Source organism: Notolepis coatsorum, assembly GCF_963971535.1.
Source record: "Notolepis coatsorum genome assembly, chromosome: 1".
Taxonomy (NCBI): domain Eukaryota; kingdom Metazoa; phylum Chordata; class Actinopteri; order Aulopiformes; family Paralepididae; genus Notolepis; species Notolepis coatsorum.
In genome coordinates this window covers 302,103,264-302,127,372 of record NC_140165.1, presented here as the reverse complement: position 1 = coordinate 302,127,372, position 24,109 = coordinate 302,103,264, and the positions used below count along the sequence as shown (strand labels likewise).

The following is a 24,109-nucleotide window of genomic DNA, read 5'->3' as shown; positions in this document are numbered from 1 at the left end:
TGGTATAGCGGTCTGTGTTGTTGCCTGCGGCGTGGGAGACCGGGGTTCGAATCTCCCTCGGGCATCGAAGTTTGAGGTGACGTTGTCACAACCGTTACAATGGTGCCGATTGACCCGGATGCCTTGGGTGGAGTGGAGTGAGTTTGAGAGGGTGAGTGTAACGGATGGTATCGTCAAGCGCAGTCAAGAAGGGCTGGGGTGAGTAGCGGTGCTACAGTATGGGTTAAACTCACTCTCATATCCTCAAAAAGACGCATAAACCCATTACTTAAAAGTGGATTCACCTCTTGGTCTTGGTCTGTGTTGCTGCCTGCGGTGTGGGAGACCAGGGTTCGACTCCCACTCGCGGCATCGAAGTGCCTTGGGTGGAGTGGAGTGAGTTTGAGAGGGTGAGTGTAACGGATGGTATCGTGAAGCGCAGTCAAGAAGGGCTGGGGTGAGTAGCGGTGCTATGGGTTAAACTCACTCTCACATCCTCAAAGACAGATAGACACGTTGCGAAGTAGTGAATTCACCTCTTGGTATAGCGGTCTGTGTTGTTGCCTGCGGCGTGGGAGACCGGGGTTCGAATCTCCCTCGGGGCATCGAAGTTTGAGGTGACGTTGTCACAAGTTCAAGTTCAAGTTCTTTAATAGTTGTCATACAGAAGTACAGAATACTTTCATACAAAATGCTTCTTACTGTTACGCTCCAGAGACTGTGCTAGACAAGATAGTATCAAATAACATAATATAGCATGTAATTTAGAAGAAGAAAAATGAGGTCACAGTGTTCGGTATAGACATATGTACAATGTTCTGAGTTACCATATAATATACAATACTATGCAGTGTACTAATGTACAGTACTATCTAGTGCAAAGCAGAAATGGGATGAGGTACAATTTTAGGTACAATTTACAGTAAGGTGTACGAGTTGTAGTGCAATCCTTCATCAATAAATATAAAGTGTGGGGAGTGGGTGCTACAGTGTGTTTGTTTAAAGTGGGTGTGTGCTATAAAGTGTGTGGAGTGGGTGCTACAGTGTGTTTGTTTAAAGTGAGTGTGTGCGTGTGGATGTGTGTGCTATGTGCGTTTGGTGGTTGTTGTTGTGTAGTGTTCGTTCATTGTTCGTTTAGCAGCCTGATGGCCTGGGGATAGAAGCTTCTTCTGAGTCTTTCTGTGCTCGCCTTGAGACTCCGGTATCGCTTGCAGTTCAAAGAGGCAGTTGTTCGGGTGACTGGAGTCTTTAATGATTCTCTTAGCCTTGCCCGTGCAACGCTTGTTGTAAATGTTCTGGAGGGTGGGGAGCCCCCCTCCAATTGTGCGTTCGGCTGAACGTGTCACTCTTTGTAGTCTGCTTCGGTCTTGTGCAGTGCTATTCCCAAACCAGGAGGTGATGTTGCCGGTCAAGATGCTCTCAATTGTACATGAGTAGAAGTTCTTAAGGATCTTCTGACTGACTTGGAACTTCCTTAGGCGCCTGAGGAAGTAGAGGCGTTGTCGTGCCTTCTTCACAACACTGTCAATGTGTGTGGTCCATGTCAAGTCCTCGGATATGTAGGCTCCGAGGTACTTAAAGCTGTTGACTCTCTCAACCGGTGCCCCGTCGATGCTGAGGGGGCTGTAGTCCTTGACCCCCGACCTCCTGAAGTCCACAATCATCTCCTTGTTACATACACACAAAGGTGCAGATGAGGGTCTGAATACCCTATTGCTCATACTATATGTTACAATAAATAACTATAGGCAATACAAAATTCAATCTGAATATAAACTATTAATAAAAGTAAACAGTATACACAAAGGTGAAGATGAGGGTCTGTATACCAGTCATAATATAGGTTATAGTCCGTGCAGGTTTTAGTGGTCAGGCATTTCTAGTATAGTGTTGCCAGTATACAGGGACAGACTTCTGATTTTTGACAAGTTCTACTAAAGTGAAATATCCCTTTAACTCCACCTCAAAATGGTAAAGGGAAGGGGATAAAGTTATTAACTGAAATCACTAGGCCAACTTGAATTTAGTTGAACTACTAGCAAGCTACTGCAAAATGTAGTTAACTACTAGTTTAATTACAGGTAGTGACACTAGTCCCCATCACTGCATTGAAAGTGGAGTGTGTCTTTGAATACTTTGAGCATACACACAAAAGCACAAATACACACCACACAAGCACACTTATTACACGCACACACTGCTACTACGTACACTGTAGAATATTTTGTAAATGTATCCGCAGTTTTTTTTACCTTGTAAAACACATATCTCTTGTATTGCATATAGATTGTATAGATCGTTGTGTATTGTGTTTACAAATCTACTACGGTTGAGGAGCCGGGAAAAACAAGCATCTCACGTTTTTCTGAATGTATTAGTATTATGTACATTTAAAAAAGCTGTGACAATAAAATAATCTGAATCTGAATACTTGATTGATTGATTGAAAACTTTAATGAACAGATTGCATAATGGGTACAGTACAGCTCAATACACACAATTATTAAGGGGATGCAGACCAGAGAAAGACTTTCGTCTTGTTTACATCAGGGTCCCCCATTTTCAATTCATAATGATACCACCACATTTCCCTCAGTTATCATCCAGGAATCTGTGTAGTGTATAGGCATTATCCTATAGAGTTGGACAACGTTCCACTGTCAAACAAGCCAATTCAAAATTATAGCCACTTTCGCATTTGGTCTGGAATCTCTGGATGTCCGGAATTGGTACAGATTTAGTCTCTCTATAGGGCAGAGAGCTTCAGCAGGCTGACGTACAGTACAGGCGTAGAGACAGCTCTGCACAGGAGTGTGGTGTCTGGTCTTGTTGCATTTGCTCAGAGCTATTTGTTCCCATTCTGCCATGAAAATGTTGACAAAGCAGGGGACATCAATTATGCCCATGCATAGGCTGCTCCTCTGAGCTGGAGGAAAGCTTTGTTTGTCAAATTCAAAAGATTTTTTTGGTTCTTTATAACCATTTTGAAGAACATTTATTTATAATAAAAAAAATATTTAAAACTTTTTAAAACAAAATGCTATTTTTATAAGAAACACTGGCAGGTGTCTGAAAGTTATGACACCATAAACTAGTCGCATTCAAATATTGTTTTTAGGTGGCATTATCTTGTAATTTTAATAGTCACCCCAGAAAAAACACAATTATTGTCTAATAGAGCAGCTGATTTTGGTCGACGTTTTGACCTTTCGATCTGTTTTTCTGACCTGAACTGAAGGGTGTATAAGGGTCATCCGACTGACGGGAAGTGAACAAGTTATCATGAAGGAAGAGTAATTACTGTATGCGTGAGTATGTGATGCTTAAAGATGGTAGAACCACTTTTGTTTGGGTTCTGATGTAGCCTATCGCATGATTTGTCCCGTGATTGAATCAAAGTATCTCTCTCTCTCTCTCTCTCTCTCTCTCTCTCTCTCTCTCTCTCTCTCTCTCTCTCTCTCTCTCTCTCTCTCTCTCTCTCTCTCTCTCTCTCTCTCTCTCTCTCTCTCCCCCACCCCCCTCTCTCCCCCCTCTCTCATTGTGATTCGTGAGGCTCCTCTCTATTATTTGCTGGAGGACTCCCCCCCCCCCCCCCCCGCCTCTCTCGGTGTATGTAAAGCGACCCATGGGCTCGCAAACTTTCCGTTTCCACCGTCCGTCTCCCCGCTGGTCAAGAAGCATGGGATTCCTAAAAACCCTTCGGCATCTCAAGAATGAGATTATTCTATTCTCCACTCCGATTCTTCTCCTTCCACTGCCTTTGGTGATCGGGTCCACGGTATGTATAGACATTAATATGAAAGTGATACACTAATTATTTGATTACTTTCTTATTCGCTTTCCCCCCATTCCCTTAATACAATACAGCCTAATGTTACTTAGGACTATAGGCGTATATTAAGTCGATTTTGTGGTTACAATTTACACAAGTTGCATTCGCAAAATGTGCGTGCCTGAACATTTTGTTGTTATTGTTGTCAAAACGCATCTGGCTCGCCACTTGCACCTGTTGCTGCGACCATCTAATACAGTGCAGTTGTAGTAAAAAAAAAAAAAAAAAAAAAAAACGCATGGGAACGTGATGGGGACTTGCTGTTGTTTTAACCCTTTATTGTTACTTACCACGAAGGGGTCAAGTCCAGCGTGGGAACAGGGAATCCTCCGGTCTCGTTCTGACTCGGAGGCGCTCTCTCCCCTGTGCCCACTGTATTATCATTATGTGAAATAGATGCATGTTATGTTAGGCATATCCAGAAGAATGGCCCTCATACACGCACAGCAGAGCCCCGCGTCTACACACCTTCAGCTGTGGGAACATACCTGTTTAATTGTACTCAATTACAGTGGTGCGTTTGATATATATAGCAATAGTTTGATATACATCTTTTAACTGTTTGATTTCCTCTGCCTAAAACCTGAGATGAGGAAGATGCTTTGTGGTGATGATTATTATTATTATTTTTTATTATTTGTATGTTTTGAAAACAAATATATAGCCTATATATATTTCTGTATCTTACTTTGAACCACATGCACCTATCTGGTCATGATCTGCAGGCAGACATTCATCTTCAAAAGCAATAGTTATGGGTCTGTCAGGTGACTACTAAAGGAATAGACCAACACACTGATCTTCAACCCCAATAACCTTGGTATCTCTCCATCATGCTATCACCTCTCTATACTTAAAACAAATAAGAAAAAAAGTGATCCAATATTTGACATTTTATGACACCTCTCCACATAATTGCACCGTGTGTATACAGTATAGCAGGGTGTTTTGGTGCAGGGTCCGGGCTTGTGTGCATTCTAGGCCTGTCTCAGACTAAGGATTTATATAGTCGACTCTGATTGACAAATTCTTTTTTTATCATTCCATTTGGGCTGTGGGGGGTGCTGCTTACTAGTGTCTGATTTAATGTCTGATTGAACTTAAATCAGACATTGAACTTAAATCAGCCCGACAGCCCAAATAGAATGATAAAAAAAAAAAATCAATCAAAGTCGACTATATACAAATCCTTAGTCGGGGACAGGAACATGTTGCATTCGACTGAGAGATTGACTACGGCTCCTTTTGATGGATTAGTCGACTATTGGACTATAGTCGAGGTCGGCCCTTTGGTGCATCCACTCACACTGGTGATTGTGTGTGTCGTGCAGGAGGCAGGATGTGCCTACGTGATCATCCTGATGGCCGTGTACTGGTGCACAGAGGCCCTACCGCTGGCCGTCACTGCCCTGCTGCCCGCCGTCCTCTTCCCCCTGTTCGGCATCATGCAGTCCAAAGACGTGAGTGAACCGGCTCTATAGCCTCGTGCATGGGTTAAATGCATTTTTCAGCGTTCAGTTATTCAGCGTGACACAAAGGTTATGAACTGAAATCACTATGCCAACTTGAATTTAGTTGAACTACTAGCAAGCTACTGCAAAATCAATCAATCAATCAGATTTATTTATAGAGCACATTTAAACATGATGACACATGTCAACCAAAGTGCTGTACAGAGGGTGGATACACATAGATACATCTAGACAACATATAGACAACAATCACAAATGTAACAGACTAGTACTATATACCTGTATGTCATAAATGTCATCATGATGTCAATTATGTTGTGTATGTCTTAAAGGGGAACTATTTTACTATTTCTTTCACTATTTGGGCACTTTTACACAATTCCTGTGAGTCTATGGAACACCTCTGTAATATATATATTTTTTTTATTCATTGTTTTGTATTTCTAATCAAGTCCTCAAAAACAGCATTTTTCTACCTCAAGATTTCGAGCTGTTTTGCAGCCGCAGCTGCAGGTGCCACCTAAACCACTGTGTGGCCTGCGCCGCCTGCTGAACATTAACATGCAGCAGTGACTATATGACATCACATATAGGCACATTTTCAAACGACTCAGTTCAGTGAGGGTGAATATTGTGAGAGGAGAATTGGAAGAATGCGCCAATATGAGAATTTTGAGACATAGATCATATTAATATAAGTTCACATAGCTAGGAAACAATGCTAAACACTCAAAAGGGCCATTTATAAGATAGTTCCCCTTTAAATGTCATTATGAATTGAAAATGGGGGACCCTGATGTAAACAAGACAAACGTCTTTCTCTGGTCTGCATTCCCTTAACAATTGTGTGTATTGAGCCGTACTGTATTGTACCCATTCTGCAATCTGTTCAAATCTGTTCATTCATTCATTCATTCATCACATCTCAGTTATACAGGAGGACACACAAGCAAACAGGGCATGAGTCTCAGTGTGCATCGGGGAAATGCTAATGAGTAGAAGTGGGTTTTGAGTCTAGACTTGAAGGCATCTGTCGAGGGGGCAAGCCTAATGGAGGTGGGGGTGCTGTTCCACAGTTCAGGGGCTGCGGCAGCAAAGGCAAATGTAGTTAACTACTAGTTTAATTACAGGTAGTGACTATATAGTCCCCATCACTGCATTGAAAGTGGAGTTCGTTTTCTGTCTTTATTTTTTTTACTTAATTTTTTTTGCCTGTTTCAGGTGTGTATGCAATACCTGAAGGACACCAACATGCTGTTTGTGGGCGGACTGCTGGTGGCCGTGGCCGTGGAGCACTGGAACCTGCACAAGCGCATTGCCCTGAGGGTGCTGCTCTGCGTCGGCGTGCGTCCGGCACTGTGAGTTGTTGCTCGGTGGCATGACGGTCTGCGATTCAGACCTTCCTTTATTGTTTGTTGCCACGTTTGACACCGTTGTATTTGTGAGTGATATCTAATCGGGGGATGAATCTGAGATAGCAGCTTTTTATAGTCCAGACAAATAAGTTCATCTTTACAACCGTTGTTTTTCAGTGCCATCATAAATGTGGAAATCTTACTTAGCTCTCTCTCTGTCTTTGCATTTCTTTCTTTCTTTCTTTCTTTCTTTCTTTCTTTCTTTCTTTCTTTCTTTCTTTCTTTCTTTCTTTCTTTCTTTCTTTCTTTCTTTCTTTCTTTCTTTCTTTCTTTCTTTCTTTCTTTCTTTCTTTCTTTCTTTCTTTCTTTCTTTCTTTCTTTCTTTCTTTCTTTCTTTCTCTCTCTCTCTCTCTCTCTCTCTCTCTCTCTCTCTCTCTCTCTCTCTATCTCCTGTCTCTCTCTCTCAGTGTGTCTCTCTCAGTGAATGTGTACAAATTCCATTGGTCTCTGAGGTCTGTCCTCCACCTCTTGTATAATTCTTTTTTTATTGCAGTGACATGGATGTCTTCATTTTAACACACAATGCAATTGTACATTTCCTCAATCCAATATAAAAAAGACATCAATATGGAAGCAGTACATCCATATAAAGAGAGGGAAAAAAAGAGAAAGCGAAAATACAATACAATTGATCACTTTAGACAATAATGAACCATATAACTACAGAGTTATATATGGTTCTTCAGTGCGAAGGGTTCCTGGGTGTCCTCGGGTGTCGTCTTCTGATTCAAAGCCACTAACAGACTCCTCTCCTCCTTTTGACAGTCTGATGTTGGGTTTCATGGGCGTGACCGCCTTCTTGTCCATGTGGATCAGCAACACGGCGACCACGGCCATGATGGTGCCTATAGTCCAGGCGGTGCTGGAGCAGCTGAACACCTACAGCGACGCGGACATTCCTGAGATCCACAGCTCAGAGGAGCAGATCCTGTCGGCGGATGGCGACGGCAAACAGGCAGGACCGCCGGAGAAGCAGGCCGAGGGACAAGGTGAGCAGCAAACAGGCAGGACCGCCGGAGAAGCAGGCCGAGGGACAAGGTGAGCAGCAAACAGGCAGGACCGCCGGAGAAGCAGGCCGAGGGACAAGGTGAGCAGCAAACAGGCAGGACCGCCGGAGAAGCAGGCCGAGGGACAAGGTGAGCAGCAAACAGGCAGGCGAGCCGGAGAAGCAGGCCGAGGGACAAGGTGAGGAGCAGCAAACAGACAGGCCAGGCGGAGAAGCAGGCAGAGGGACAAGGTGAGGAGCAGCAAACAGACACGCCAGCCGGAGAAGCAGGCCGAGGGACAAGGTGAGCAGCAAACAGGCAGGCGAGCCGGAGAAGCAGGCCGAGGGACAAGGTGAGCAGCAAACAGACAGGACAGCCGGAGAAGCAGGCCGAGGGACAAGGTGAGCAGCAAACAGGCAGGCCAGCCGGAGAAGCAGGCCGAGGGACAAGGTGAGCAGCAAACAGGCAGGCCAGCCGGAGAAGCAGGCCGAGGGACAAGGTGAGCAGCAAACAGGCAGGACCGCCGGAGAAGCAGGCCGAGGGACAAGGTGAGCAGCAAACAGGCAGGCCAGCCGGAGAAGCAGGCCGAGGGACAAGGTGAGCAGCAAACAGACAGGACAGCCGGAGAAGCAGGCAGAGGGACAAGGTGAGCAGGCGACAGGGCCCGACATGACAAGGCTCATCTGGGAATTCTGTGAAAATTCTGCTTTTATACCGGGCGGCCGGGTAGCGCAGCGGACTAAGCGTCTGTCTACCACCGCAGAGACAGTGGGATTGAATCCAACTGCCAGCGGTACCTCCGGCTTGGTCGGTCGTCCATACTGACACAATTGGCAGTGTTAGAGGGTGGGAAGCCGGTGGGGTGAGTATCCTGGTCGTTGTAAACAGCGACTCCTACAGGTCGGTCAGGGCGCCTGCACAGCGAGGGAGGGAACTGGGGAGGGTAGTGTGATCCTCCCATGCGTTACACCTCCCCAGTGAGAGTCCTCGCTGTCAGGTGAAAAGAAGCGGATGGCTGTCTCCACATGTGTCGGAGGAAGCATGTGATAGACTTCAGGGCTCCCTAGACCGGCAAGTGGGGGGCAAATGTGCGCAATGACCAGGAAAGGGAGGGGGAATTGGCATAACGACTAAATTGGGATGGGAGAAAAATACAGAAAAAGGGAGGAGAAAAAGTAGATCACAAAAAAATATATATTCTGCTTTTATCATTATTCCTCAGGAATTCCCTCAGCTAGTTAGTAAAGTAACTAACTAAATAGCTAGTAAAGTAGCTCAGGAGGTAGGGCGGTCATCTGCAGATCCGGAGGTTCCCGGTTCGATTCACACTCCTCCCGGGCAGCGTGTCAAAGTGTCCTTGAGCAAGACACTTAACCCCTAATTGCTCCCAAGGAGCAGGTCGGCACCTTGCATGGTCACCTCCGCTGTCGGTGTGTGAATGTGTGAGTGAATGGGTGAGGAACAAAATTGTAAATATAAATGCACCATTTACCATTTATCCAGTGTTTCCCACAAGTCCTTTCGATTATTTTGAGACATAATGAATGTGTTATTATTTATATTGTATAAATTATGTGTGGGATTCACTGCTGTATATGATTTCTGTCTGTCTTTTTGATGAGGGGGGGGGGGGTGAGTGATATGATGTGATATATGATATTTGATATGGGCAGTGGCTCAGGAGGTAGAGCAGTCGTCTGGTAATCCAGAGGTTCCCGGTTTGATTCCTGCTCCTCCCGGGCAGCCTGTCCAAGTGTCCTTGAGCAAGACACTGAACCCCTAATTGCTCCCGATGAGCAGGTCGGCACCTTGCATGGTCGCCTCCGCCGTCGGTGTGTGAATGTGTGAGTGAATGGGTAAAATGTGAGGAGCAAATTGTAAAGCTCTTTGGATAAAAACGCTATATAAATGCAGCCATTTACCATTTGATGAAGAGAGAGGCTTTAGGAGCTACGGTATGGTACTAGAGACATTCTCTGCGCTTTAATTGTACCCTTGTTAACCCTCCTGTTCTCATCTTCTCCTTTGGCTTGTTTGTCCAGTGGTGGTGACTTTCTTAGATGTGACCACCGAGGTCGCCAGACGTAAGGAGGCCGCGGAGAGGATGAGGATGTGCAAAGGCATGACTCTGTGTGTCTGCTACGCCGCCAGCATCGGAGGCACCGCTACGCTCACAGGGACGGGCCCCAACCTGGTGCTCAAGGGCCAGATGAACCAGTGAGTATCCCCCACGCGCTTCCCCCGGGATCAGACCGCACACAAAGTCAACCAGGATTTGACACAATGATGTGGTGGCCGACGACACATTTCCAGTGTCATTTGATTGATTGATTGATTGATTGAGGCAGCTCAGTTAAGAACTAATTCTTATTTTAAATGGCGGCCTGGCGAGAGGACAAAAGGTCCCCTCGAAGGGTAACAGGGAAAGGAGAAAAAATTTAATAGAAAAGAGACAGATGGTACAGTACTGTATATACATACATCACAGAGGTAAGGGAAATAATTAAAACACACATCAAACATCAAACATCAAATCAAATTACAAAGGAGCGTACATGAAGCAGAACAGTCAAATTACAGTTAAAAGGCTGGGTGACAGTCTGTACTATAATTGTATTGCCTGTATATTATGTCTTCTACTATTACCATGCTCATACCTGTAACTCCCCTCCCCCTCCCCCATGCTGCTATGATGCCTGAATTTCCCCAAGGGGATCAATAAAGGAATATCTTATCTTATCTTATCTTATCTTTGTGAACATGAAGAACTCTCTCCCAAAGCTGGACAACAGAGCTAAGACTCGAACCTATTAAGTTATTTATAGGTAATGAGTACATTTTGTGGATTTCTTTTCAGTAAGGCTTTATTCTCAAGAAGTATCTTTAGTTCAGAAAACCAGAAAACCCCCCTCATATGCACTCATAGTCACCTACTTCTATGGAGCACCTCCAGATTGGATATCTTCATGACATAATATCACAGTCTTAGTTAGCTGGTATCGGGTTTTTGGAGGTAGATATTCATCTTCATCAACTGTTTTAATGTTGTATTTTAATATTACTGTCACCATAAAACATAGAAAAACACAAATTAATCATTAAGTATTTTCTTTCCAATGCATGTGTTCCTACCAATTGAATAACCCCTTTGGATATTTTTCATCTCGTGGACAAAGTATCCTAATCCCCGTTATCCGTTTCCCCCTCATCAGACTCTTTCCTCAAAACGGAGACGTCATTAACTTCGCCTCGTGGTTCGGCTTCGCTTTCCCCAACATGATCCTCATGCTCACCCTGGCCTGGCTCTGGTTACAGTTCGTCTTCATGGGATTCAAGTGAGTTTTATGATGAAAGCACCTAATTACACCGTCGGAGGGCCTGCACCCACTCACCTCTCTCCGGAGGTAGGGGGGGGGGGGGGGGGGGGGGGGGGGCAGGCGGTGGTGATTGAATGTAGTGAAGTGACACAGAGCCCCTTTCTCTCTCTTTTTCCCCCGACCGCTCTTAGCTTCAAGAAGACGTGGGGATGCGGGTCGGTGAAGACGGAGAAGGAGATCGCTGCCTACAATGTGATCCGCGAGCAGCACCGTCAGCTGGGCTCCATGTCCTTCGGGGAGATCAACGTCCTGTTCCTGTTCGTCCTGCTGGTGGTGCTGTGGTTCACCAGGGAGCCGGGCTTCGTGGCCGGCTGGGCCACTGATATCTTCAACTCCAAAGCAGAGTTTGTAGACTATATTTCATATTTAATTTTTCCACTTTTTCTCCTCCATTTTTCAATTTGATCTCCCATCCCAATTTAGCCGTGCCAATTCTCCCCTCCCCTGTCTTGATCGTTGCTCGCATGTGTCCCCCACTGGCCGGTCGTAGGGAGGATAGGATTGTCTTGTTTACATCAGGGTCCCCCATTTTCAATTCATAGTGACGAGCGCAATGTCCGCTGCACCCGTTTGTAGACTATTTCATATCATATTTCATGTTAATGCCAGTGTGTGTGAAATCCTTTTCCATCGTTTGGAACGAGGACAGTGTACTGTAGACTCAACTGCGTCGAGTCAATGCAATTACGTGGAAGTAAAAGCACGTCATCCGGTGGTCGGGTCGACGCGGTTCTCATTCCGCTCCGTCAGGCCCGGGGGAGACGAGGACCTCGTGGACTAAATCGCAGTGTTTATTCTGCGTAATTGTACATTTTACACAATGCGTCGTTCACTCGTTGAACACACACACACAAACACACACACACTGCACCTTAACATACACTATACGCATGACACTTTCTGTAAATAATTGACTATTTTATCTTACCTCATTTTATATATTTATCCTACTACTACGTCTTATTGTTGCCATCTTGTATTCATTGTTGCTGTGCACTGTTGAGTCTGCGCTCGAAACACAAACATGTCATTACCTGCAATTGCCCTGTATTGTTGTGTATTTGACAATAAAGAACTGGAACTTGAACACTTAGTTAGTTACAGACGGATAAACGGAACCATGATTATTTTCTTTGCCACGAAGAAGCGATGTCTGAATGAATGTTTTGTTGTTCCATTCCCTCCACCAGATATGTAACCGATGCCACGGTGGCCGTGTTCATCGCTGTCCTCCTCTTCGTCCTGCCCTCCAAGGCCCCGCGCTTCTGCTCCTGGAGGACGCGCAGCTTTGACACGGGTGAGACGACCGAGAACCCCCGTAAAATACAGACGAACCCGCGCAGAGTCTGCTCTCGGGTCGCATACGCAGACGTATCTTTTTTTTTTTTTTTTAAACTTTGACCAGTCAGCTGGTTCTTTTAGCGTTTATCGCTTTTTCATCGCATTCATACTTGGTCAAGTTCGACCGACAGAAGCAGGCTGAAAGGGTTCAGATGGGGGGGAAGACACTCTGGGAAAGGCACGGCTGCCGTCCGGGATTCGAACGCGCTCAGCCCCAGATCCGTGACGAGCACGGTTGTCCACGGCGCTGAAATAGCACTCGCGGTACGTGGTGAGCTACTGGAGCTCCCCTCGCAGACGTATCTTTATCTCGGAGATGTTTAGACTGCACAATGACGCGAGCTTTGTGATGTTTTTCTTTTTCTTCAGCGCCCGAGCAAAACACCGGCCCCACGCCGCCTCTGCTCACCTGGAAGGTGGCTCAGAAGAAGTTACCCTGGAGCATTGTGCTTCTCCTCGGGGGTGGCTTTGCCTTGGCCAAGGGCAGCGAGGTAAGCCACAGAGGCGGGCACCGATGCGGGGAAACCAATGCGGGGCCACAAATGCTCTTGATGGGACATCTGGGTCAATTTGTGCTTAACTATCGCTTCTAATTCAGGCATAGTTGTATACCGCAGTTGTACACTGTGTACCGATGCAAAAAGAGGAAGCTCAATACGTATGTCATTATGGTTACAGGAATCCGGGCTCTCGAAATGGATGGGAGATCAGATGACGCCACTGCAAACCATCCCACACTGGGCAATTGCTGTCATTTTGTGCCTGCTGATTGCTACCTTTACAGAGTGCACCAGTAATGTGGCTACAGCCACCCTCTTCCTACCTGTCCTGGCCTCGATGGTGAGTGTCAATGCGGAGACATGTTAATGTTACACAACAGAATGCGATCACGTGACAAGGAGCAGAACCGTGACACTTCAGGAGACAGACATTTGTAGCTGGCAGCGTCAAATTAAGTGATTCCCAGGAGTTCCTTTGAAACAGTGTTCCCCAATTGCAGTCCAGCATTGAAACTACTCCCAGTGGAAGCCGGCCTACATTCCCTTGTCTGGTGGCCCCTCTCTAGTCAGCCATTTTGGCTGAATGAGTTTCAGTCCCCCCCCCACCCCCCACCCTCCCTGGGCCCCTCCTCCTCCCATTAGCCCCCTTGCCAACACGCCAATTCAGCTCAGTGTCTTGTACCGGTGCCCACCCCCGTTGCTCCCGAAGAATGGTATCACTGTGTGGCCCGGCGGTCTAGCACCCAGACATCCCTAGAGCTGGGCCGAGCTGGAATGTGCCAAGCAGGGGTATTCAGGGGGATATTTATTGAAGGCAAAGCCCCGAGAGGGGTGCATATTGGGTGTCCATCTGTCATGTACGGGATAGAAAGAGAAAGGAGAAGTAAAAAAGGGGTGCTTGACAAAATGACATACAGCTGAAAGTAGGAGGGAGACATGTTGTGGTTGTAATGGCTTTTGTATGTTTCACTTTCATGTGTCTGGTCTGCAAAGGCAGGCAACAATGAACCCGCCACAGTAAACCACTACCGATATATATATATATATATATATATATATATATATATATATATATATATAAGGAATAATCAGGAGACTAATTATAAAGTGTTTTCACTTCACATCCATTTTGAAAGCCAGAATCGCCCCCCCCCCCACCCGTTCAGCTGCCAGCTACTTTTTTATGCACTGTCATGTACTGTATTTTGCATTTTGTGGTGCTATGCCATTATCGTTTCACGTGCGTCGCTGATCCATTTAAGTTGGCATGAGTCAGTCCGTGAACATTGCATCCCAATTACACCCATCTAATGAAGGTTTTCACTCAAGAGTAAAATTGCACACAATCATGAGTCAGTGATTACAGTGCAGAGTAACAGGGGAGAGTGGTGTCGTCACAGGCCGTCTCGTCCCAGCCTCGTAGCCTACCATTTCAGTTGCATTTGGTTCCGTTCCAATCTATTTTGGATAAAACATGGACAGGTTATGTTGATTCATAACCTCAGCATTTCCAATGTAGAAATGGTTCTATCCTTTAACATGTAAAACATATTATAAGATTATAAAAAGGTAATATTGTCAAAATGATCTTTTGATTAATTCTAGGACACAAAACACAATTTACAACAATTTTATACGACTTCCTTTGTGGAGTCGTTTGTTAAAGGCCCCATGAAATGTTCTTTTTTATCACATAATATGTCTTGCACTGATTGTCACTTAGCCTATACACCAGTATCTGTACCCAATAATGACACAAAAGTTGTTTTGTAGGTATTCTTAATGGTATTTTAGAGTTTGTAATGATTTCTCCCAAATGAAGCCTGATCACGGGCGCACACCAGTCTGTCCGTTCGTAAATCCTGTTTGTAGCTACGAACAAATCTACGAAAAGAAACTGTTCGATCATGCCAAAATTGGTCAGAGAAGTTTGTAAGTCGAGTTACGAAGAAATTTGTTTGTAACTTTCTCGTAAGTCCATTCGATCATGAGGTCCATTGTGTGCTAAAACTCAAATGTATGATGCCATCAGTTATTAAGTCTGAAACTGCTCCATAGACAATTGATTGGGAAAGATATACAGTATGACACTGACAGCACCCAGAGGGATGATCTGAGTATACTTTTATTTTTGTTTGAGAACTGAGAACACCACTGTTGAATGAAGCTCATTTTGGTATACAAACTGAACAAAACAAAAAAACGAAACAAAAAGATTTGTCTCCAGACCTTATACCTGATGACATCACAGGTTTGAGTCTTAATTCTCTAGTTTCTGGCTTTGGAAGAGAGTAGCTGATGGAATTCTTAATTTGAGTGGTGTTCCCCCTGTAAACACCAGCAGTCATTCTGCAATAGTAGGTGTCACGTACTTCTCACGTGGTAGACATCTTGTTTTGGACTGAAAGTCTGTGTTCTGTTCCAGGCCCAGTCCATTGGAATGAACCCGCTGTATGTCATGGTTCCTTGTACTCTGAGCGCCTCCTTCGCCTTCATGCTGCCTGTCGCTACGCCTCCCAACGCCATCGTCTTCTCCTACGGCTACCTCAAGGTTTCTGATATGGTGAGTGCGGCACTGTTTTCACGTGTTGGTCGTGTACAATCTAAGATGAGATAAGATAAGATATTCCTTTATTGATCCCCTTGGGGAAATCCGGGGTCTAATCTGTGTCTATATGTTGTTGTCACTAGGATACTGTTATCACAGAAGTGTATATGAGAGGTAGGGTTGGGCACCGTTCACATTTCAATCGATACCGGTTCAGTACTTAACTCTCTCTGTAATAACAAATAATTTCATTTCAGATTTAAATATTTTTTTTATAAATAAAAGTTCAAGCAACTAAATTTCAACCTTCTTATTTATTTAGAACATTTTGTTATTCTTTGTTGTAACACACCACACAAAATAAATCGCATGATCATGTATTATGTTTTTAAATGTTTTAAATATCAACATTATTTGGCCATCCTAAATATTATCAAACTCCTCTGACCTTGTCTGGTCTTTCTAAAGACCCAAGAGACGGGACAGTAATATATATATATTTGTGGAAAAGGTTCCCTCTTGTCTAGTATATTACACTCTTGTACTTCATACTAAACATACCGTACCGGAATTTGGTACAGATTGATCTTGCGTGAATCGGTACTCTGTAGTACCGATGTAATTCGGACGGTACCCAACCCTAATGATAGGTCTATAAAAATCGAATAAAAATGCAATGATGAATAAAGGCTCGGACATACTTTCCACATCCCTCGTCTGTGGACGGCCACAGGCTTGTACTGGTCCAGTGGAACACTGTGTGCGGTTCCATTCATACAATTGAGGGTCTGGCCCAGTCTGGCGTTCCATCTCCTGTTGCATTGCCACTCCTGCCGTTCAGCTAACTCTTGGTCTCTTCCCCAGCTATCCTTTTTAAATACCACAACAGCAATAAACGTTCTCTTTTTCCACATAAAGGGTTCACTAAATAACAATCTTGTTATAACTAAGAGATTTGCTGAAAAGAAACATTCACTAGATTGTAATATGTTATAATATGAGTTGAAATGTGTGCATTTCAGTGTGGCCAGTTGGTCAATAGCAGACATTAAATACTTAACCTGCAAACATAAGACTGTTCTGACAGCACAACATTAATATAACTAAGAGATTCGCTGTGTTTTTAATGCATAGGTATCAACTAGAATATGAGGTTTACTCATGTTGTAAACTGGGAGGGCTGATCACCAGAGAATCTTAGAGCAGAGAATGATCTGGAACATGCGCAGTCGGTGGGCTTAGTCCGCATGGTCAGAATCCTGGGGCTGTGTGTGGATGTCACCGTAGGGGCTGTGTGGACCCTCGCAGACAGGGGCGGATACACGCGGACACGGAAGCTATGAATCAAGCTTAACTGGTCAGGGTCATTCGGGAACAAAGCAAATGAGCTGTGTTTAGAATCGTCTACAATGATGTGAATTATGATAGATTATAATTATATTTAAATTAAAATAAAGATCCATTTGACATAATTGAACTAATTTTATTTCAAAGCTAGTGTGCTAAGTATGGAACAAACACAGAATACTGGGTTGTACTGAATGACCAGTCAGTCATCATTGACCCGCCTTTTGTGCATACAGTACATTTGCTCTCAGGTCCTGAAATTGATGATATTATTGTTCACCTTTCTTCTTCTACTGATGATATTATTGTTCACCTTTCTTCTTCTACTGATGATATTACTGTTCACCTTTCTTCTTCTACTGATGATATTACTGTTCACCTTTCTTCTTCTACTGATGATATTACTGTTCACCTTTCTTCTTCTACTGATCATAGCATTGTTCACCTTTCCTCTTCTACTGATGATATTACTGTTCACCTTTCTTCTTCTACTGATGATATTACTGTTCACCTTTCCTCTTCTACTGATGATATTATTGTTCACTTTTCTTCTTCTACTGATGATAGTATTGTTCACCTTTATTCTTCTACTGATGGTATTATTGTTCACCTTTCTTCTTCTACTGATGATATTATTGTTCATCTTTCTTCTTCTACTGATGATATTATTGTTCACCTTTCTTCTACTGATGATATTATTGTTCACCTTTCTTCTTCTTCTTCCTCCTCTTCTTCTTCTTCTTTTTCCTCTTCCTCCTCTTCCTCTTCTTCAGGCCAGAACGGGAATAGTCATGAACGTCATTGGTATCCTTTGCATCACGTTGGCCGTCAACACCTGGGGTAAGGCCATGTTCCAGCTCGACACCTTCCCCTCGTGGGCCAACGTTACCGGGGTGTGAGCCTGCCCGGGGCTACAGGGCCATGGGACACGTTCCAAGCACACCCTGTCCTGCCTCTCTCCCCACGGGGCACCAGACAGGCCTCTGGCCAGAGAAACAGCACAGGACGACTTGGTGGGCTGACCGTGTTGGGATGTTATGTCGGGATAGAAGCCAATCTCAGACTCGCTGCCTTTTCGAACTCGAGTCTCGCTCGTGAGAGAAAGTCGTGGTGAACGCGAGGGGCAACGGGAGAGGTTGAAACGTGGGACCGCCTGTCGGAATTTACATCGCAGCACAACGGAATTACAGATTAACGAAGACTCCTTACAGTATATCAATAAAAAAGAGTATTCACCTATTGCACATGGACATATTCTCACTCTCAGAAACTACATAGGTAAGATGCATTCCTCATCAGGTCCTTGTTGTCCCGCGATGTAATCAAGGTTAAAAACAGAACAGAATGCAGAGAGCAGTTCCTAAAATATAACATATCAACATGCACAGCAGTTGATAAGGTTGATAGGAAATGTGAAAGCTTCCCCAAGAGTCACATGACACTATGTAGCCATATAATAATAATAATAATAATAATAATAATAATAATAATAATAATAATAATAATAATAATAATAATAATAATAATAATAATAATAATAATAATAATAATAATAATAATAATAATAATAATAATAATATATGACATTATACAGAAAAACTCCAAAGTTACTAAAGTTATTCTGGTTAAATACGTTGGCGATTTATGGTTGACTCGATGACATAGTAAGGAAATAACATTGATGAACATGTGCCTTTGCTCTCACACTGTATTTTAATGGTCTTGCCTTCATTTACATGTTAGAAGATATGATCATTTACATGTTAGTTCCACATCACCTGAACTTCAACAGTGTATCATAATAGTGTGACACCACTATGTACATAGTATAAAAAAAATAGTGATTTATTGTATTTGTGAATGAATGAATGAATGAAAGAAAACTTTATTTAACAGATTGCAGAATGGGTACAATACAGTACGGCTCAATACATACAATTGTTAAGGGGATGCAGACCTGAGAAAGACGTTTGTCTTGTTTCCATCAGGGTCCCCCATTTTCAATTCATATAGACATATATGACATACATGACATATACATGAACATATTCTAAATATCTACAGTAGGTCAGTATGTGCTGTTATATTGGAATTTCTAACGTAACTGTAATGTAAAGTTATAGATTAACTTGAGTACATGTTGTATTTAGGACTGATGACTGGTGCATATTGTTAACTGGAACTGATGAATAAAATCCTGTGGCTGCTGCTTACATGACTGATGGGCTGGGGCAATAATGATATCAGCATCGTAATATCAATTCACTGGTTTGAAAAGCTGTGACAAATTAATCATGTGAAACAAAGTCAAAATGTCAAAATGCTAATAAAATATATTTGTTTTAATAGAAACTGAGTTTGGGATTTTCTTTCTGTTTTTCTTTTACTATAAGGCCTCATACTGTCCCTACAAAGATATAACATTCACCAAAACGTCATTGTTAAAATGCATTGCAGCGTTTGTGTACAGTGCATTTCATAATCAAATGGGGATTTTCTACTCGTCCTGGCCGAAAGCATTTGTACAACATCACCCAGAGAAGAAACCCACACCAAAAACGTTTCCCAGGATGAATATGCAGCATGTTTTTTCATTCAGAGCCAGGGTAACTGGTGGTTACGTGTAGCCAGGAACACGGCCGTGCTCTTTTATGGGAACACCCAGCACTCGTACAAATACAGAGCAGCGCTTTCCCTTTCTCTGTGTGACTCACAGTCTGTTCTATACTGACCATAAGTGTGGGGCTAGACGCGCCGTAAGTGACCTTTTAGAATCCCTGTGTTGGCTCAAGTCGTGCAAGTAAATTAATGGACCTTTTTCAACTGCCAACCTGGCACACAGATACATATTTTGGGAATGACCTTGTTTCCAGCTAATCTCAAATCATTGGATTCAACTAAACCATGAACAAAATTATTAAAACATTATTGTGGGTGGACATCGGCTAAAAAAACACTAATTTATTTCACAACTTGATGTGACTGCGCAATAAGTGCGTTATTGTTTTTGTTTTTGCTTCTTGCTCAGTGACCTCTCATGTATCTATAGGCTGATATGATCCTTTAAACACAGTGTGCAAAGCCAGTGTAATCCCTGTCTGAATGTCCACACCTTGAAGTGAGCTCTGTGTCGCCATCTCCCTACGGAGTGTGAATCAGGGGCCTAGCGGATAGACTCCCGTTATCCTGTGTTATCTCACGCCGTGAACAACACTATCTGTAACACAGAGGAGGATGTTTCACAACTCTACATTTATAGACTTCCAAAACACTTCAATGATAAGATAAGGATGGATCTTTATTCATCTTTTCGAGTGTCATAGCAGCAACCAGGAGAGAGAGGAGAGAGGTACAGTTAGGATAATAAGAATAAAATATAATTTGGTGCACATGGGGTGGTCCTTGAACTCTCACGCTGCTTTGCTTACAGCCCTTGGAGATATTAAGGTGTGGGACTTTGTAGGCCTCCTGCTATGAGGGATGGACTTTGTTAGGCCGGTGAACGGTGTTCTGGGTGCAGCCATCTTGTTCTATGGTTATTTTTGGCCCAAATAAATGTTTTAGTGGAGATTATGTCCATGATTGGCTAGGGGGCATGAGTTTGGCAGGGTTGGTGATGCGGTTCTCCTGGGAGACCCGTGGCTTGTGCTCATGGCCCGCAACGCGGGGGGGCTCTTGTTTGTTGGTTGATATGTCCTGTGTTGTTATGTGTTGTTTTCTAGGGTCAAGTTTAATCGATTGATAGCCCTAGTTGTTACCTGTTGTGTATATGATTGAATGAAATAATATAAAAAATTAAAGATTTGATTAAAAAAAAGAATTAAATATAATAATAGAAATATAGTAAGGAAAAAATAAAAATAAAGGTCTGATCTGCACTAGATCTCTGGACAGATGGGACATATGTATACTCTATCAATAATATTACTACAGCCCACCCAAGTCAAGTCAAGTGTTCCTTTATTAATCCCCTTGGGGAAATCCAGGTGTCATAGCATGGGGGAGGGGAGGTACAGGCAGAAAAGATAATAATAGAATAGACATAGTAATAGTAATAGAGCAGAACATAGGAATGGCAGAATTCAACCAATAATAATAATGATAATAGTAGGCTACATATTGTAGTAGCACACTGCACCAGAGTCCATGCAGTGTTTTGTATTAACACTAGCACAGCCGACAAGGGGTCAAATGACCCCTAGGCATTTTCAATAAATGTATCCTCGTCACTCGGTCGAGCTCCAGCTCTGTCACTCAATGACTTTTCCTAAAAGTACCCGTTTTATCTGGCACGGTTTCTGAAATTTCAAAATGGCTTAAGGAAAATGTAATTAGAACCTTATTCCACCTATGGGCTGTTGTTGGAACAGACAAAAGTCACAGCACTTTGCGAGAATCCAGCACAGGGGTGGCCAACCCGTGGCTCGCAAGCCGCATGTGGCTCTTTGCCCGTCAATGTATGGCTCTTCCATCCAAAAAAAAAAAAAAAAAAAATAATAATAATAATAATAATAATAATAATAATAATAATAATAATAATAATAATAATAATAATAATAATAATAATAATAATAATATTTTAAATTAAAAATATTTTTTTACATTTTTTTATGTCACTCAAACCTACATTTAATTGTGGTAAACCTCAAATTTTTATATTCAGAGGTAATTATATAGTTTACACTGTTTATTTTTCTCATATTTCTCATATAAGCTGTCGGGTCATCTGACCCATTCCCGGCGAGAATCAGTGGCATTTTCTCCATGGCTGTGCTAGTGTTAAAGAGTCAGACAGTCCTAACAGTTCTCAAGTTCTCCAGCCGTTAGTTCTCCAACTATTGGCAGCAGTCCATGCCCACGGCTGTGGAACCTGACGCTGACGGCTATACTGGCATGAAGAACTGGCCGGTTTGTAGTGTGTGTGTGTGGGGGGGGGGGTTAAGTCTATGGCTAAACGTGCTCCTCGTCTTGACTAGCTCCTCATAGAGGGGGTGGGACCAGCTTTTTCCTCATCCTCCTCTCTACCACCACCGCTTGACCGGTTGATGTAACTGACGATGGAGGAGTCGTCAGAAAACTTCTGTAGGTGGCACCAGCATATCTGACTGGCTGCCCTGCAGTCTGACGTACTGTGGTCTGTTGGTGAGGTAGTCCGTGGTCCAGTCGCATCACCGTGAGCTTCTTCGCTAGCCACTGAGGCTGGATGGTATTAAAGCCGCTGGAGAAGTCGAAGAACATGATTCTCACTGTGCTGCGCGGCCTCTCCAGGTGAATGTAGGCTCTGTGGAGCATGTAGATGATGGTCTCTCCAGGTGCACGTAGGCTGTGGAGCATGTAGATGATGGCCTCTCCAGGTGCGTGTAGGCTCTGTGGAGCATGTAGATGATGACCTCTCCAGGTGCATGTGGGCTCTGTGGAGCATGTAGATGATGGTCTCTCCAGGGGCATGTAGGCTCTGTGGATCATGTAGATGATGGCCTCTCCAGGTGCATGTAGACTCTGTGGAGCATGTAGATGATGGCCTCTCCAGGTGCATGTAGGCTCTGTGGAGCATGTAGATGATGGCCTCTCCAGGTGCATGTAGGCTCTGTGGAGCATGTAGATGATGGCCTCTCCAGGTGCATGTAGGCTCTGTGGAGCATGTAGATGATGGCCTCTCCAGGTGCATGTGGGCTCTGTGGAGCATGTAGATGATGGTCACTCCAGGGGCATGTAGGCTCTGTGGAGCATGTAGATGATGGTCACTCCAGGGGCATGTAGGCTCTGTGGAACATGTAGATGATGGCCTCTCCAGGTGCATGTAGACTCTGTGGAGCATGTAGATGATGGCCTCTCCAGGTGCATGTAGGCTCTGTGGAGCATGTAGATGATGGCCTCTCCAGGTGCATGTAGGCTCTGTGGAGCATGTAGATGATGGCCTCTCCAGGTGCATGTAGACTCTGTGGAGCATGTAGATGATGGCCTCTCCAGGTGCATGTAGGCTCTGTGGAGCATGTAGATGATGGCCTCTCCAGGTGCATGTGGGCTCTGTGGAGCATGTAGATGATGGCCTCTCCAGGGGCATGTAGGCTCTGTGGAGCATGTAGATGATGGCCTCTCCAGGTGCATGTAGGCTCTGTGGAGCATGTAGATGATGGCCTCTCCAGGTGCATGTGGGCTCTGTGGAGCATGTAGATGATGGCGTACTCCACCCTGATGTTTGCCTGGTATGCAAACTGCAGGGGGTCTAGGGAGTCACTCATCCGGGGCTTGTGGTGTTGCAGGACCAGCCCCTTGAAGGTCTTCATGGTGTGTGACGTCAGAGCGACTGGCCTGTAGTCATTTAGGGCACTTGGGCATCCCTTCTTTGGCACTGGAACAATGTGTGTATATATATAGCTACCTACGTCTACCCTGTACAAATATACATTACACCATACTAAGTCTTAGTCTACCCTGGTATAAATAAACAGATTATCAATAAATATACTGTAAATCACTGACAGTCACTGAGATCAGAGGTGTGTTTCACAGACAAGACAACACAAGATTCACAGGCAATTAATCTTAAGATGTCATATGGCTATAATATGGACAGCTCTAGAACAATCAACATACAGGTTCCCGTTAAGAACATGTGTTACAATCTGCTGAGAGAAGAGAGAGAGAGAGAGATGAATGTAAACTTCATAGCTAAGTGCTGACCCAGCCCTTAAAGCAGACCTGGGCATTGTACGGCCGGGATGATTCTGACCGGCCCGCGAAAGATTACATGATAATAAAATCTTTTTTTTTTCTTCTTTTTTTAACGTTTTTCTTTTCATGTCAACGTTCACACGCACAATATACGCTTACCTAGGATTTGACTTGATTCAACAACAAAGCAGTCGGGCAAGCCGAAAACGGTCGAAAGTGTGGTTATTTGAAGTTTGGATTTTTTTTTTCACAACTGAGGTAGGTAGATTACATTTTTAGAGACTAAAGTACAGAAAAAAGGTACTGTTGGGTACCGGTATCGATTCACAGGTACCGGTACCGTATCGGTTCAAATGTAAACAGTACCCATCCCTACTGAACACACAACTGCAGGGCAAGGGCATTTTTGCTCATGAAATGCATAGCCATGTGAAAGCCTTCATGACAAAGTTGCAATTAATTTCAAGGCAACTAGGCAGCAACAATCTCAAACACATGAAAACCCTGAAAGAAGTCAAACCATCAACTGATCATTGGCACAGGTACTCATCCATGTTGGGAGCACTGCATGATGAATTTTCAAGGCGTTTTCAAGATTTCAAAAAGGTTGAGGATGAAATGCAGCTGGTTTCCTCTC

General features: G+C 43.8%; 1 protein-coding gene across 1 annotated transcript; it reads left to right on the top strand.

Annotated features, from left to right (window-relative positions):
• Positions 1–3,635: 3,635 nt before the first annotated feature.
• On the top strand, positions 3,636–19,094 carry slc13a5b (solute carrier family 13 member 5b). The gene is made up of 12 exons (XM_084312207.1): positions 3,636–3,757; positions 5,143–5,271; positions 6,505–6,641; positions 7,464–7,687; positions 9,727–9,901; positions 10,897–11,019; positions 11,193–11,405; positions 12,252–12,358; positions 12,772–12,893; positions 13,081–13,242; positions 15,328–15,465; positions 17,571–19,094. The coding sequence occupies exons 1-12, from the start codon at positions 3,659–3,661 to the stop codon at positions 17,694–17,696; spliced, it is 1,755 nt and encodes a 584-aa protein (XP_084168333.1). The 5' UTR covers positions 3,636–3,658; the 3' UTR covers positions 17,697–19,094.
• Positions 19,095–24,109: the final 5,015 nt, after the last annotated feature.

Bases quoted from the DNA above. Each gene is read 5' to 3' on its own strand.
- slc13a5b (XM_084312207.1), top strand. From the start codon at position 3,659: ATGGGATTCCTAAAAACCCTTCGGCATCTCAAGAATGAGATTATTCTA. The intron at 13,243-15,327 runs GTGAGTGTCAAT...GTTCTGTTCCAG, and splicing joins TACCTGTCCTGGCCTCGATG to GCCCAGTCCATTGGAATGAA. The intron at 15,466-17,570 runs GTGAGTGCGGCA...CCTCTTCTTCAG, and splicing joins ACCTCAAGGTTTCTGATATG to GCCAGAACGGGAATAGTCAT.